Below are 14,681 nucleotides of genomic sequence, written 5' to 3'. Positions count from 1 at the left end.
TAAGATTAGAATCCTTAGCGGGTTTCAGAGGATGACCTCGTTTACCTCCCTGCTCAAACACGTGCCTGGTGTCTACAGGGGGCTGTGTCTCGCAAAAAAAACCTCTCTTGTTGGACACCAAAGGCAGAAAGGAGTCACAGGCACCAGAGCAATGGCCAGCAAGCTGTTTGTTGCTTCCTCCAAGCACGGGGACCTATTATCCCTGCAGCCAGGTGACAGTGCCACCCATCACCCTGCAGCAGAGGCAGGGGGGAGCAGTGACCCGCAGTCAGTCCCCTCTCCAGCTGCACTGGGTGCCCAGCACCTCGTGCCAGCCCAGCTGTGCCAGCTGTGAGCACACACAGGATTTCTCCAGACTCCGCTCTGCCCAGCACCACCTCCACAGAGCACTTTGAACACCCTTCATTTTCACAGAAGGAGAATATGCAAAAGCTCCAGTTCCCAGGCTCACGCCCCAGCTGATTTCACAAACCTCATTTTGACTTTTGCACGCTGGATTTTCTGTTCCCTTCTGGGAAAGGGATGGGACAATGGAACAACAAAGAGAAAGAATGCCAGAAATGGACTTTCTTCCTGGGGTGCCCCAGTTCTCAGCCCAAAGATGTGATAGATTAGCTTGTCATCTTGTTTATTTCCTGCAGCATAATCACAGCAGCGGGATGGACTCGCCGGGCTGAGCTCACCGTGAGTCAGTCTGTTTGTGGGCATCCCACAGGAGCTGCTGCCCAAGGAATGCCAAACATCCACTCCTGGGAGAAGTCATGCCCGTGGCACAATCAGTGCAGCTACCAAGGTTATGAGACAGCTCAACAATAGCTACTGATAAGCTGGAGTTTTAGCAAGGATGGTAAGACAAGGGGAGGAGAAAAGTAGGAGTGACCTGAACCCAGCTCTGCAACTGAGCTATTTGGTAAGATTAAAAGTGAAACACCTGAGTGTGGACTGACTACAAATAGGGTTTTCAAAGCAATGTTTCATTTAGGAAATGAAATGTTTCATTTAGGTTTTCTTGTTTGTTTGCTTTAACAGATTTTCGCATATTGTGGTTTTAAAATCTCCTCGTAAGTTTTTATATTGGGTCAGACTAGCATCTGAAACTACTTCAGAAATTAGAATAGATAGTCCCTGTCCCTCCCCCCCCCCCCCTTACTGAAGCTTGTCTGGTTGAATGATTACATTAAAACCTAAATCCATTCACCTAAATACTCCAAGATTCAGAGAAAAATAACTCCCGAGTAGATCCCCACACACACTGGGAAGGAAATGCCACTGTGCCCATTGGTGGGTTGATCCACCAGACTCTGAGCAGGGGAACAGAAGGACACCTCCTTCTCAGGGGAGTTGTGTTTTCACAGATCCTGATTGCTCCATCAGTTATTTCCAAAGTAAAAAGAAGATTTAATACAGCCAAGTAGCAGAAGCTCTTATTTAGCAGCCAGGCAATTGTGAGTGCCAATTATTCCACTCATAAGCAACAGTTTTGTTGTACTCCAAAGTGCCATCACTTATCCTAACAGGCTTCTGTTCCACTTTGTCATCTCTTCAGCTGTAACAGGTCTGTCAGGAAGAATCCAAACCTCTCTGTGTGGAGAGAGATTACAAGTGGCCTGTAATTTATATTTATGGGCATGCTCCTCATTTGTCCTCAAGAAGAGAGCTGGACTGCTGTTTAAAGGCTCAGAAGTGAAAAAAAAGTCAGCATCCACTATTTTTGCTCTGCTGGCGCCAGGCTCTGAAGTCACCACACAGAGCTTGTCTGTACTGGTTTCATCTATAAACGATGCAACAGCTGGAACAGAACTGGCTGGGATGCTGGACCTGATTGCACAATACAGCTCACAGCTCTTGCAGAGCTATTTGTAGTCAAGAGCCTGTTAACTCATTAAAAGAGGGCTTGTTTTTCCGAAATTTTAATGATGAAGTTTAATTGCATGAGTCTTCACGAAAACCAGGACTGGAAGATGTCAGACACGATCTAGCTTGGGGGCCAATGAGGAGATGGAGGAGCTCGCTACAGACATTCCCAAACAGCTTTGTAGCCCAGGATTTACAGGAAGAGCTCAGGGCAGGAGAAGCTGGTGGTGTAAGATCCTCTCAAAGGTCAGGCAGAGATTAGAGCAGTGTCCATAAATCCCCACGTGCTGTTTGCTGTATAAAACCCACCGCTCTAACTGGAGGGCCAGAGAGGAGACGGGACACCAAGTCTCAGGCATCAGTGTCAAGTGGTGCAAGAGAGATTTTTATTGTTCAGTTTACACCTGGTGTGCAAGGTCAGGCTGATGCGGTGCTGGTGCCAGGGCCAAAAGAAGATATTACATAGAACAGCCATGGAAAAACCACAGTCGAAATCAGCAAGTGAAAGAAGCAGAAACTCAACCTGAACTCAGAGGTGAATTGAAAACAAAGAAGATTCCATAAAAATAAAACTAAAAACACACAAGAAGTGAACTAAAGCATTTGTCTTTTACCTCTCAGCTCTAGACATTTTGATGAATAAACACTTTAACCCAACTAACATTAAGAAACACATTTTAACCCTGTGTAAGCAACTGAAGTTTTGTACAATGGCCATTTTCTGACACAGGCATCACCTGGCTGTGGCTGCTGACCTGACTCCTACTCATGTTTTGGCCCCGAAAATGCTGATACAGCTCAGCCTGATCTATGCTGGGAGCAGCCACTGGGCTGAAACAAGAGCTGCACATATGGCAGAGACAAAGGAGAGGAGGTGATGAGAACTGCTGCGCTTGCATCTCTGCAAAGACAGCCCTTAGGCAGTTTGTGATATGACAAACTCTTCAGAAGAGCCCACAGGAATGGTAGAAATCAATCTTCCACGCTGGAAGCTGGAAATACATCGCCTTACCCAAAAGGCTTTTGAGCTGACCCCACAGCACCCGCGCTGCTGAGGCTCCCAGGCTGCCCACTGTGATACTGGCACCGTGCTGGAGGAGGAGGGAGGAGCATTCTCACCATCAGATGGGAAACCGGCTTCCTCCTAAGCACGGGAGTTAGGGAATTTGCCAATTAACCAATTAATTAGAGAATTAACAAGCTACCATCCCACTGAGAGGGGACTGAGCCCTTGTTTGAATTTTTTACCTGATGAGCTCACACAATAAAGTTGGCTTCACGGCGTACATCTTCCTGGAACTTTGAGAGATCCAAATGAACTGTGATATCTGACTCAGTGTCAGAAAAAGAACTTTTATGGGGTTAAATGATATCCACAGACCCCCAGCGATCAGGGTCTTGACCTTTACAAAGGCTGTTCTTCCTTTGCCATCTGCTTTGCTAACAATGAGGTGATGCTAATCCTTTACAAAACTGCACAGACCACACTAGCAGAACTCCCAGAAACACCTTAAAGCAGCAATCCCCTGACCTCATTTATCAATTGCACTCCCCAGCTAGGTTTCCTTCCATCTAACACATTATTACAGCTAGAATGAGCCTTGCAAAAAGCCATTCTCAAAAAAAAAAAAAAAAAAGCTTTTTCCAGGGTGAGTGCTGGTATTTCATCAAGCCTTGGGTTCTCCCAAGGGAGCTGGCAGCTCTGTGCTTGCTGCAAAAACCCTTCCTGGCTTTCAAACATCCGGCGGCCTCGCGCCTGCTCTGAGCCAGCGTAGGAAGCGCGGAGTGAATGAACTCTGAAACTCTGGGATGAGGGATGTGGTTCCAAGGGCTGCTCCCAGGAGGGATCCTTCCCCTCCCGTTAGTCAAAGGAAACACTGCAGCTCAATGCAGCTGTTACCTTTATCTAGTTTTACCCCGCTTGTGCACAGGCTGGAGGGAGGCCAGGGCTGAGGAATGTTTGCCCCAAACAAGGGGCTGGGAGATCAGCTGCAGGGATGTCTGTCCTGCCCTGCATGCCTCCCCTTCCGCTGGGAGACACACAGGGATTTCCTTCCACTGTGTCAGCCCCGCTGTTCTCAAACAGGAACATTGTCCCAGCTTTACCTTGACCGAGAAAAACAACTCTCATCAGCAAAGCTGTATTTATTTGTTGCCTAAAGAGGATATCCTTCCAGTTCCATTATATATTGGCCACCTGCTATAGGCTTCACAAGAGTTCCAGGCTCCTGCTCGCTCAAAGGCTTACACACAAGAAATTCCACTTTTATTTCCAGTGATCATCACTTAAAATCTAATTCAGAAATGAGAGAAAAGTGCAGAGGCAAGGGAGTGAAGAGTACTCCAGATTTGTGCCTTTCCAATGTTTCTCAGTTGCAATGATGCATCTTCCGTGCTTCCCTAGGTGACCCGAATATAAAATATATAGGAATATAAGATAACTCTTGGCCAGCAGCCTCCTTTCAGTGCTTCTTCCATGCCCGGGCTGCCCAGTTTGCTCCTGCTGTACCACCAGTGTGCAATGGCCCAGCAGGCTGTTGTCACTTCCTATGGCTCCACCATATGATGGGAGCGTGCACGTTCACGAGGACATCTCACAGACCACAGGCCACCACCTTCAATCCAAGTTACCACAGACGGCCAAATTCCATATTTTATAAGAACTAAACCTTCAGAGAACTACTGAATTCATAATGGGCTGGTCAGATGTCATGCAGGAAGATTCAAGGGTCCTGAAACTTTTCCCTCTAAAAATTTAAAAGTATGGGAAAGAGGTACCAGAATGTTGTTTGTTCTGAAAGGTCCCCAGTGGGGGTTGCCCTTATTATTTTTCTGCGTGACCAGTGCAAAGTTCCCTTTGCACACAGCTGGCACAGAATATTTGGTGAGAAAGATCCTCATTCTTACAAGAGACACAGATTTTAAGAGCTCAGCAGTCCAGGCACTGGCAGCCCTGGGGGCTGATGGAATAAGCCATGCAGATGGAAACAATTATTTAGAAAGGGAAGGACTCCTGCATGCACAGAGCAACATCTCACTAAAATTGAAGCCTCCCACCAACACATTCCAGACTCCTGGAGTAATCTGCTTTGGGGAGTACGCTTTAAGCTACAGCAGCTTTTGCGTTTCTTTCTCCAATCTTAATTGCAATCACAAAACATACTCCCCTGCAAGCTGACCCAACGCTCTGAGCAAACAGCAACAAATACCAGGAAATATTGCAAACATCTGAATCTCAAACCAATTTAGAGAGAGAACTCTTCAAGCAACAAGTTCTGATTTCAGACAAGCTTTTCATTACACAGCACACCTGGAAGGACTTACCCACCCAGTCAACAACTCTGTAGTGGATGACTTACACCTATAGTCTGTGAAGCAAATAATGAATAAATCACCCAGGTTGTACTTGATATGTAGTTTATCGAACTGAAGGGCTTTACATAGATCAAAATTGTGAGTCTTGGAAAGGAACAGAACTTCCAAAAGCATTAATTGATTAGAAATATTGAATTAAGGGTAGTCCTTTCAAGCCAGCTGCATGAAGAATATTTCATATAATATGTTGCAGGAGAAAAGTAACTCCAGCAGGTTTCAATTAAACCTCATTGCCATATGGATTTTGCATCCACAGCAGGAAGGCTCAAACATCATGTCACAACTAAGATATTTTTATGTTTCCAACAGAAAGCATTTAAACTGCTTGGAATAGAAGCATATGGGCCATAACATCCCCAATCAAGAAAATATTTTGCTGAACTGGAAGCCTAAGACGCATATGAAGCTAAAATACATGATATTGTTGGTCAGGTAGGGTAGTTTCTAACTTTTAAAGGATATAAAAATCTAAGAGTGTGTTGCACATACGCCCTAGTGACCTCCTTACCCAAAAGAGAAGATCCCAGTGCAGGTCACACAGTGATTTTTAAGGAGGGCCCACAGGGGTGGGGGCTCCTTTGCTCTGCAGACAGGGAAGGGCACTGCTCCTGGAGCAGTTCACCCCATCACAAGCTCGAGTGAGGGGCTCCTCAGGTCACCATCTCAGCCAACCTCCTTCTCTTAAAGCAGGATCAAACTCAAGCCAGAGCAGAGTTCTGAAAGCTTTGGCCAGTTGTGTCTTGTACAGAACTGAGGTGCCAGCACCTCTTTGGGCTCCCATTTCAGCACTCCAGTGAGTGATATTTTCCTTAAGGCAAGCTGGACACTCACCCATCTCAGTTTATAAAGTTTTGACAAGTAACACGACTCTATCCAACTAAGCAAAGGTGTTGTGAAGTGGGAAACGGCAGTTATGATTTTTCCTTTCCATATTAAAAAAAAAAAAATTACTTCAAAAATGTGTCTTGATTAACCCAAGAGCTTGGCTGCTGCTGCGCCCTCTTGGGATCTTGAGCCAAACCTTCAGTGTTATTTTTCTTCATACAGCTTGGACCCAAGAACCCCAATTCCTCTTTACTGGAAACAGATGTCAACCAAGTTAAATCATCCCATGACTCCTGCAGGAGGATGTAAACAGCCACAGCTCACCCAGCTGTTACTCAGAGAGGTCCTGCTGGCAAGTTAGGGATCCCCACATGCTGCAAGACCTTCAACGTGCTTAGACACAGTGATTTGAGATATGTTTATCACTTAAATCCACCAAAACACCTCGGGTCACTTCAGTTTACACTAGATAAGAGTCTGGGTGTCTTTACCAACATATTCCAGAGTTTGGAGCTCAGAGGAGAAAGACATTGTTATCTATGTTTTTATACACACAGTGCTTCCCAACAGAGACTTAATGTTTGACAGACCCCACCCTTGCAACATGCCTGCAAAGTAAAGGCTTTACAAACAAGAAGGGAGGGGAAAAGAGAGGTTAAGTGACATGCAGAAGGTCACAAAAGGCATATAGCACAGTTTGGCACACAGAAATATGTCCTCCACCTCTCAGGAGGCTTAACTTCAGCCAAAAGGAACTACCAAATTACAACTCTTACTAATGCTGTGCTCCAAAGTGTTCAATCCAGGCTTTAGTCTCTTTTCAGCTGAGGAAAATACCTACTTGCTGCAGCACAGAAGAGCTCTGGGACAGAGGCTGCTGGATGCACATGAGAAATGATGCACCAGCTGAACAAGAGACCCCCAGGTGAACTAAATCCAAAACTAATCACAGTCAGTGTAAATAACCACACTTGCAGGAGCTCCACTACCGCATCCAACGCTGTAAACTCTCTTGCTGATGCCCAGGAAGCAGCTTTTGCACACAACAGCAAAAGGAAATTAGAGCACAAACTCATGGATGCTACTGAACACTCGCAGAGCACAAGGCAGCTGCAAGGTCATGCATTCCTGCTGTGAGCTCCAAATGCCCAGCAAAGACAGGCACAGGGGCAGGCATTACAGCCAGATTCAGGGAAAGCAGATATTTTAACAAATGTGGATCACAATACAAATTCTACAGGGCTCAAACTGAGACCCCTCATCTGTCGGTCTGTGTCCATCCTCCAGGCCAGGTTCACTCACCACCAATGTCTTACAAGAGGCACTGACCCACAGCAGAACCAAAATGACCTTTCTCTACTACTTCTAGCTAAATTCACACACAAAAGTCCTATTCTTAGCAGCCAAATATTTATTTGTGCGTTATTTCTCATAGCTCAAAGACAGGAAAACCAGGTTTAAACCACTAGTGCCACCAGCATAGCTGTGGTACTGGGGAATTCTGCAGGAATCAGGAGTCCTCAAAGTAGCTTTCTCAGGCAGGTTTTTGCAAGCTGGCACCAACCTCCCTGCTGTTACAGTGACACTGCCAGGGACAGCCAGCCCAGCCAAGCTAAAGCTATTCTGAGTGTATTTACACAGACTAAAAACTACACAAGGCATACAGCCTGGTAGCACCAGGCTTTTGAACATCCCCATGCAGTACAAGAAGCAATATTCTCCTGGACCTTCAAATCGTTTATTTACTCACCTCAGTTCATCTATTCCTTTGCAGCGATGGTCCCAGTAAAACATTTTTAACTTAAACTGTGGCATTCTGGCAATGACCTCAAGGTAACAGGGTTTCTTTCTGAACTAAGGTTAACAGAGTTTAAAAGACTCGAGTAACCTAAACAAGCGAAGTCCCACAGGACAGGAGGTATCATCCCCAGGGCTTCAGCTGCAGCATTAGTGGCATCCCCAACAATGCAGCTGCAAGATGAAACCTTTCTTGCCAACACGCTTTAAGTGCACATGGGGGAAAAGGTGAAGAGAAAAACCTTGACGCTCTCAGCAAACCCCTTCTCACTGACTCAGAGAACACAGCTTTGACATGTCAGCACAGCCAAGACAATAACCCCGTTCCCCAACGGGGCAGAAGCCAAAATCTGCGGGAAAAGCAACAACTCAGCACTGCCCGACCTCGGCATCCAGAGCACCGGAGCTGCGGGGCACGGCCGGAGCTCCCCAGCAGCGCCGAGCAGCAGCGACCTGGAGGGGTCAGAGCCCACCTTGGAGGGGTCATTGCTCACCTGGAGCAGTCAGTGCCCACCTTGGAGGGGTCATTGCTCACCTGGAGCCGTCAGTGCCCACCTTGGAGGGGTCATTGCTCACCTGGAGCCGTCAGTGCCCACCTTGGAGGGGTCATTGCTCACCTGGAGCTGTCAGTGCACACCTGGAGCGGTCAGTGCCCACCCGGAGGGGTCATTGCTCACCTGGAGCTGTCAGTGCCCACCTTGGAGGGCTCATTGCTCACCTGGAGCGGTCAGTGCCCACCCGGAGGGGTCATTGCTCACCTGGAGCTGTCAGTGCCCACCTTGGAGGGGTCATTGCTCACCCGGAGGGGTCATTGCTCACCTGGAGCGGTCAGTGCCCACCTTGGAGGGGTCATTGCCCACCCGGAGGGGTCATTGCTCACCTGGAGCGGCCAGCGCTGCAGACCACGGCCGGAGAGGAGGAGGAGCGAGAGCGGGGGGTTCTCCCGACCCCGCAGCTCAGCACTCGCTGGCCGGAGCAGCCCAGGGCCGGGCGCGGAGCTCGGCGGAGGCGAGAGCAGGAGAGGAGACCCTTCTTCCCTCCGCCCCCGTCCCGCCCCTCCGGAGCTCGCCCCGCTCCCCCCGCATCTCCCGGGAGCATCCGACCCTTCCCGTTCGCCGCTGACAGGCGGGGCGAGAAACGGGGGATCCCCGCTGGAGGAGACTCCCGAAGCTCCCTCCCGGGAGAGGGGGATGTCCTCGGCAAACAGCTTTTCTTTTTCTTTTGTGTTTTCCTTTCTAAAGAAGGGAGCCGCGAAAATAAAGAGGCGGGCAAACGAGTTTAATTTAAGAGCACGCAGAAATATTTGGCCACGCGGGGCTCAGGGGATGGGGAGGGAAAGGCAAACACCACCGGGGAGGGTTTCATCCTCACTGCGGGCTGGTGCTGCAGGGTGCCCGGGTAAGGCTCTGGGGACGCAGGCACCGCCAACAATGGCTTTCACAAGGGGCGGCGTGTTCATTGAATTACTTCGTAATTCGGGTCCTCTTGAAAACAAAAGAGCGTGCGCTGAGTGTGTGCATCAACACAAGAGCACACAGCTGCTCCGTCCAAAGCCCAGCGCCTCGATAAAGCCATGGCCAGTCTCAGGCTCCTCGTGGTTCCACTAACGGGTTAAATGGAGCTGTTGGTGAGTGCCTCTCCAGGCTGCAGTCTACCTTACATCAGCCTGCCAGCTGTGCTGAAAAGCAAAGCCTGAACGGAAATCAGGGACGTGCGTGCTCAGCTTCTGCTGAGGGCTTAATTATTTCTTGTTAATTGGAGGTAGGCCTGCTTCATTTCTTAGAGCTGAGTGTTGAAAAGTAATTTCCTACTTTGAGAACTGACAAGCTGGAGATGAGAAAAGTGCTAATTGGACTCTCAGAGAATAATAATCCAATGGCTGTGTTGCATTTAAAATCCAGTAGGAGCTACTACAGAGGGAGATTGCCTTGATCTTATTTAATCAAAGATGAGTGTTGGTGAACTGAAATTGTCACCGGTGCTGGTGGAGTGCTTGGTCCTTATAAAACAAAGAGCTCATCCCTCTGAGGTGGGAGGGGAGCAGAGTGGACAAGAAATTGGCTGATGTCATCCATTCCACATTTAGACGGTCAACACTCTGAAAGCAGATGTGGTGAGTTGAGTCGGTGCTGACTTAGCCTTGAGTGGGTTTCTTTCTCAGAGAATTCCCCTCCCTCTGCCGTGCTGCAGTAGCTGTCACCAATGCTGACCTGGACTGCTTTATTTTCATCCTGAGGTGGTTCTCTGAGCTCGGCTCAGCTGCAATTTCCTCCCCAGGACTGAAAGCAACAGTCCTCTGCTCTCCAGCCTCAGAGAGCCCAGGATTTTCCCAGCTTCTTCACCCAGCAAAGCAAACAGCTGAGCCATATAGGTAACCAGATAGGATGGCAGCAGCAGAGTCCTCAGGATGTTAAAGGTCTGGAGCAACAGGCAGAAAAAAATCCGGCTGAGAGAAGAAAGCAAGGTGCACCACAGCTGGGGAAGAAAAGGAAGAACAGGATTGTCACTGCTGTGATGTCTTTGGAAGAGGTTCCATTTTCAGTGGAATATACAGGATTTTGAAACCACCGGTGCTTGTTCCCTTCCCTCACCCACCCGACACAGCCAACAAATGTCCTACAAAAGACAAGTTCAAGCTGCTGTGTTCAAGTCAATAGTTGTACATATGAGGGATTGTAGGAGAACCAAATGGCACCCTAGACATGACCGAGCTCATCGTTAACATTGTTAACTTGTGAAAAACTATGGCATTAATGAATTTTTAATAAATTGTTACTACACTGATTTGATACTGCCTTGGTGGTGTTAATGCTTAAAAATGCTTTCAGCTGAGGTATTGCTGATGCCATGCTAAAGCTCAGCTTCAGAGTGTGTTAGTCAAATAGCTGCAGCAGTTTAAGATGATTCCAGTCCTTGGCTAGTCCAGCCTAACCAAGGCGAGCACTGCAGCAGAACTGGTGGAAGGAAACGTGAGTGAGTACCTCAGTTGCTGGAATTCAAAAATCCCAGCAATATAACTGAGCAGACAGGACTGGGAATAGTGACAGTGGAGGCACAGAACAGCTTTCCTTTGTGAGCCCCTTCTGCAAAGGAACAGACAGTCAAGGCACAGGGAAAGAAAACACACACAAGACATGAAGCTCTTCCACTGCTTGAAATTTATCTTTTGGGATTTGTGTAAAGCCTAAAAGGATTAGGGCTGCTGTGTTTGCAAAGAGAGTTCTGGCCTCAGTTCTTATTGAGCAAGTGAAGTACATATAATTTTCACTCACATGCTCCGCTGTAAGAAATGTGAAGCAATTTTTAAAAGTATGTAATATCAGCCATAAATACCAGGGGAGTTTCTACACACGGTTGTGTTAAATGTCTTATCTTAGAGAGGAATAAGTAGCAAATGTTGCCATTTTAAATGCAATTCTCAAAGACTTTTAAAATATGCCCATGTACTTTAAATATATATACACACATATTTGCAATAGTCATTCTGCACAATTTTGTGTTACCTTTACCTCGTATACAACAGGAGTCATCACAAATAGGGAAGGCAGAAAATAAAACCTCCTGTTAGTTATTAACCCGACAGAAACCAATCTCAGAGCTCTGTCTTGCCCAAGAGGTCTCTGAGTCAGGCAGAGGTGAAAGAAGTCAGAGCCAAGGCACAAAAGCAGTGGATGTGCAAGGAGGCAGCCTGGTCCCACTACTCACCATCAGCAAGTTATAGAAAATGCTCCTTTCAACATGGGAATATCTTATCTTCTGCCTCTGGGACAAGCTGTTTGAGGTCACAGCAAGAAGACTTTGCTTTTGGCTTTTTGGATTTGAGTTCAGATAAGCAGGCTTGGGCCCCAGTCTCCCCACAGTTCCACTGGATTGTGACTCCTCTTGTATCTCTGTACTGGATGCATCACTCTGGTTTTCTTCCTCTGTTACTTCATCTTCAGAATCAGGCTCATCAGGAGATTCTTTCTCAATCTTTTCTGTGCTGGGCATCTGTGCTAGAAGCAAGTTTAAAAAGAACATGTAAAACACCTATATGGGATTTTTTTTCCTTGGCTGCAAGACTTGCACATTCCATCTAGGAGCTGCACAAGGTTCCTCTGAACTTTTTCCAGCTGAAATAAAGGATTTGCAAACCAAACTAGACAAGAAAAAGCCTTCACAAGTGTTTAATTTTAACTCATTAGCTCAATCAGCAATTATATTAAAGGAGGAGCTGAAACACTTCCTTTTTACTTGTGCTTGCTGTAAACTATATGACTGAAATGGTTAGGAAGTTATTAAAAGGAGCACTTTTATTTTTACCTCTTAGTAACTGAGGAAAGCTTTAATGTTCTTATTCTGTAAATATGCTGGTATGTAAAAATTAATTACGTGTCCAGTCTTGCTGGTCAAATTGTAATTTAGAGCATTTGTGGAAACAGCTGGAAGCCTGGTGCTAAGAGCAGTCACTACAGGGTCAGAAATTGTCAATTCAAATGTAGCAAGAATAACCTGGAAATTCACCTTCATAACATCAAGGGAATTACAGTTCTTCCTCTTCTTCCCTAAGAATAACATCAAGTGATGTCCAGACAACAGCCTGAGCACTCAACTTCAGTGTAAGGATGTGGCACAGCTATGTAAAATAGATATTTTGTCACTGATTTTGAACTTCCTCAGCTGGGATTAGATGTTTTTCTCCAGCATTAGAGCACAGCAGCAAGGCTTTATCCTCACGAGTGCAACAACAAGCTTATTACTAGTTTAAACCAAAGCCTGTTATTGGTTACTGGCATGTTAGAAGAAAGGATCAGGGATGGATTGGAAAAACAAACTGGCAAAATACACAAATAAATGAAAATGCATGTCTTGCTCCCTTCATAACTTTCTATCAGCCTCAGCATAAAAGAATTCCTTACCAGATCCTGCAATAAAACCCTCCATCCCTCCCAAAAAGGAGAGGTGCAAGAGAACTGTGAGGCTGGAATTTCAAGTGTGCAGAATCAGAGGATTAGGCATACTTTCTGAGGGATTTTTGAAATAGAAACCTATAAAAATTACTTGTCCTTTGTCTTTCTTAAATCAAATTACCGCTGAGAAAAAGGGAGAGTGTAAGAAGGGTAAGTTGCAGCTTGGTTGTCTTACAAGCATTTTTAACAGAAAAGCATAATAATTTGTTTGCTTTTCTACATGCTACCCCCAGTACTAACAAACCTTTAACTTCCTCCTGTGACAAATGGCATTAACCTAAAAATAGCAGGGTGCTTTAAAGAGGAAGTTAACTTTATGAAGCAGCTTTTTACCTGATCAGCTGCCGAACTTACCTTCGTTAAGCAGCAGCTGGAGCCAGATAATGGCGATGATCAGCAGCATTACAAACGGCAAACAGAACCAGAAGAAAAGCAGAGGAAAGGTCAGCTCGTTCACCAGAGGAACCAGGGGGTACCTCATGGCTTGCTTCAGGTTACTCTAAGTTTAGAACAGCCCGACTGCTCCCTTCTCTAACACCTTTTAATAACTCTCATTGCGGCGCTGCTGATCGCAAGAAGAGCGATAAATCAGCAAAGGGGACAGCCCCGTGCTGGGGAGGGAGCAACAGGGATTAACAGGGGATAAGAACAACTGAGCAAGGCCAATCAAGTCAGATGTTTTCTTTCGCTGCTATTTAAAGGATAAATACAGGTTAGGAAGCTTTTGAGGCTTATATTAAAGCTGTATAGTTCTTGTCTTTAGGTATAGGGGGGAACCAAGTGCTTTGGCCACTTTGAGACTGAGTAGCCAAGGTTGCTCTTGAGAATAAAACAGATTCAACCCTTCAGAGAGGTGTAGAGGATGAGCAGCTACAAGATACTTCTCCCGGGCTCTTAGTCAATGTAGAGCACAAATACGTCCCATATAGACTCTATTTTTAGCTTACTATGTATATCCTCTATTATCTATTAGTTAATCCTTTAGGGAAATAAACCTTTCTATTTTAATTGCCTTTCTGCCTCCCTTCCCTCCAAGAAAGGCAACTAGCACGTTTCATGGGATGGGTGTCGATAAAAGCATTGCTTCAGTGTAAAGGAGTTCAGTAGTGATCAAAGAAGGAACCAGATATGTGACTTTGATAACTTGATATTCATCATGCTGTGTGTTTCTCCTTCAATAAAATAAAGCCATAATCTATTGCCTACCTCACAGGGGGTTGTTTGGCTAGATTAATTGTTTGTGTAGCTCTCAGGAGAAGAGAGCAGTGATGTACGTGCACGTTACAAATGATTGCCTGCATTTAATGTTCTTGCTTGGGAGCGTGTGCATGTTTTCATGTAGTAACAGCCCCTTGAAATGAGCCTTTTAATCCCAAGGTCTAAATGAACTCTGCAAATTCTTATTAATTCACATTAATAACGCCTCTGCATGATAAAAGAAAGCTATTAGCCGTGCTTTGTGCATTGGGTAAACAAGTGAGGAGAGCCATTAATGCCCTGAGCTTCAAGGATGCTCAATATTTGAGTCCCCATTTCACACAGTGGGGGTGGCAGGTTGGGGGCACCTCTGGAAATCAGGCTGCTGATGGTTTGTCTGCAGAGGCAGTGCTGAGAGCCATGGAAAGGAGCTGAAGCTGTGATCTGTTTAATTTTAATGATGAATTGTGTCTCTTAGTTGTATCACCGGAAGCCCTTGGAGTCCACACTGGCTCTCACCGAGCTGACCCAGCCTGGGACATCCTTGTTGCCATGGCAGGATGGATCCCACCCTGGAACCCCATCTCCCCAGGGAATGAGGGCTGAAATAAGAGGGAAAGGCCCTCCCCAATCCCTGCATCCCCGAGGAGCTGGTGGCACAGGAGTGGCAGATGCCTGGGCTGT

General features: G+C 46.4%; 2 protein-coding genes across 3 annotated transcripts in view; both read right to left on the bottom strand.

Moving 5' to 3' along the window:
• ARHGAP40 (Rho GTPase activating protein 40) overlaps positions 1–7,859 on the bottom strand; it is a 36,245-nt gene extending 28,386 nt beyond the window's left edge. Inside the window, exon 1 of the mRNA XM_040080328.1 lies at positions 7,805–7,859. Coding sequence (XP_039936262.1) covers positions 7,805–7,848 — 44 coding nt within the window. The 5' untranslated portion in view covers positions 7,849–7,859. The remainder of the gene's footprint in view (positions 1–7,804) is intronic.
• Positions 7,860–9,792: 1,933 nt separating this feature from the next.
• On the bottom strand, positions 9,793–13,371 carry ADIG (adipogenin). Of its 2 annotated transcripts, XM_040080048.2 has the most exons (4): positions 13,155–13,281; positions 11,557–11,846; positions 10,833–10,934; positions 10,229–10,326 (listed from the first exon to the last, which is right to left on the bottom strand). In XM_040080048.2, the coding sequence occupies exons 1-3, from the start codon at positions 13,279–13,281 to the stop codon at positions 10,848–10,850; spliced, it is 504 nt and encodes a 167-aa protein (XP_039935982.1). In that variant the 3' UTR covers positions 10,229–10,326; positions 10,833–10,847. The 2 variants fall into 2 exon arrangements, with proteins under 2 accessions (XP_039935980.1, XP_039935982.1); XM_040080046.2 differs by lacking the exon at positions 10,833–10,934 and having other exon boundaries at positions 9,793–10,326; positions 13,155–13,371.
• Between the last annotated feature and the right edge of the window lie 1,310 nt (positions 13,372–14,681).

This window comes from Hirundo rustica, chromosome 16 (genome assembly GCF_015227805.2).
Source record: "Hirundo rustica isolate bHirRus1 chromosome 16, bHirRus1.pri.v3, whole genome shotgun sequence".
Taxonomy (NCBI): domain Eukaryota; kingdom Metazoa; phylum Chordata; class Aves; order Passeriformes; family Hirundinidae; genus Hirundo; species Hirundo rustica.
Note: the sequence above shows the minus strand (reverse complement) of the source record. Positions and strands in the feature narration are given on the sequence as shown.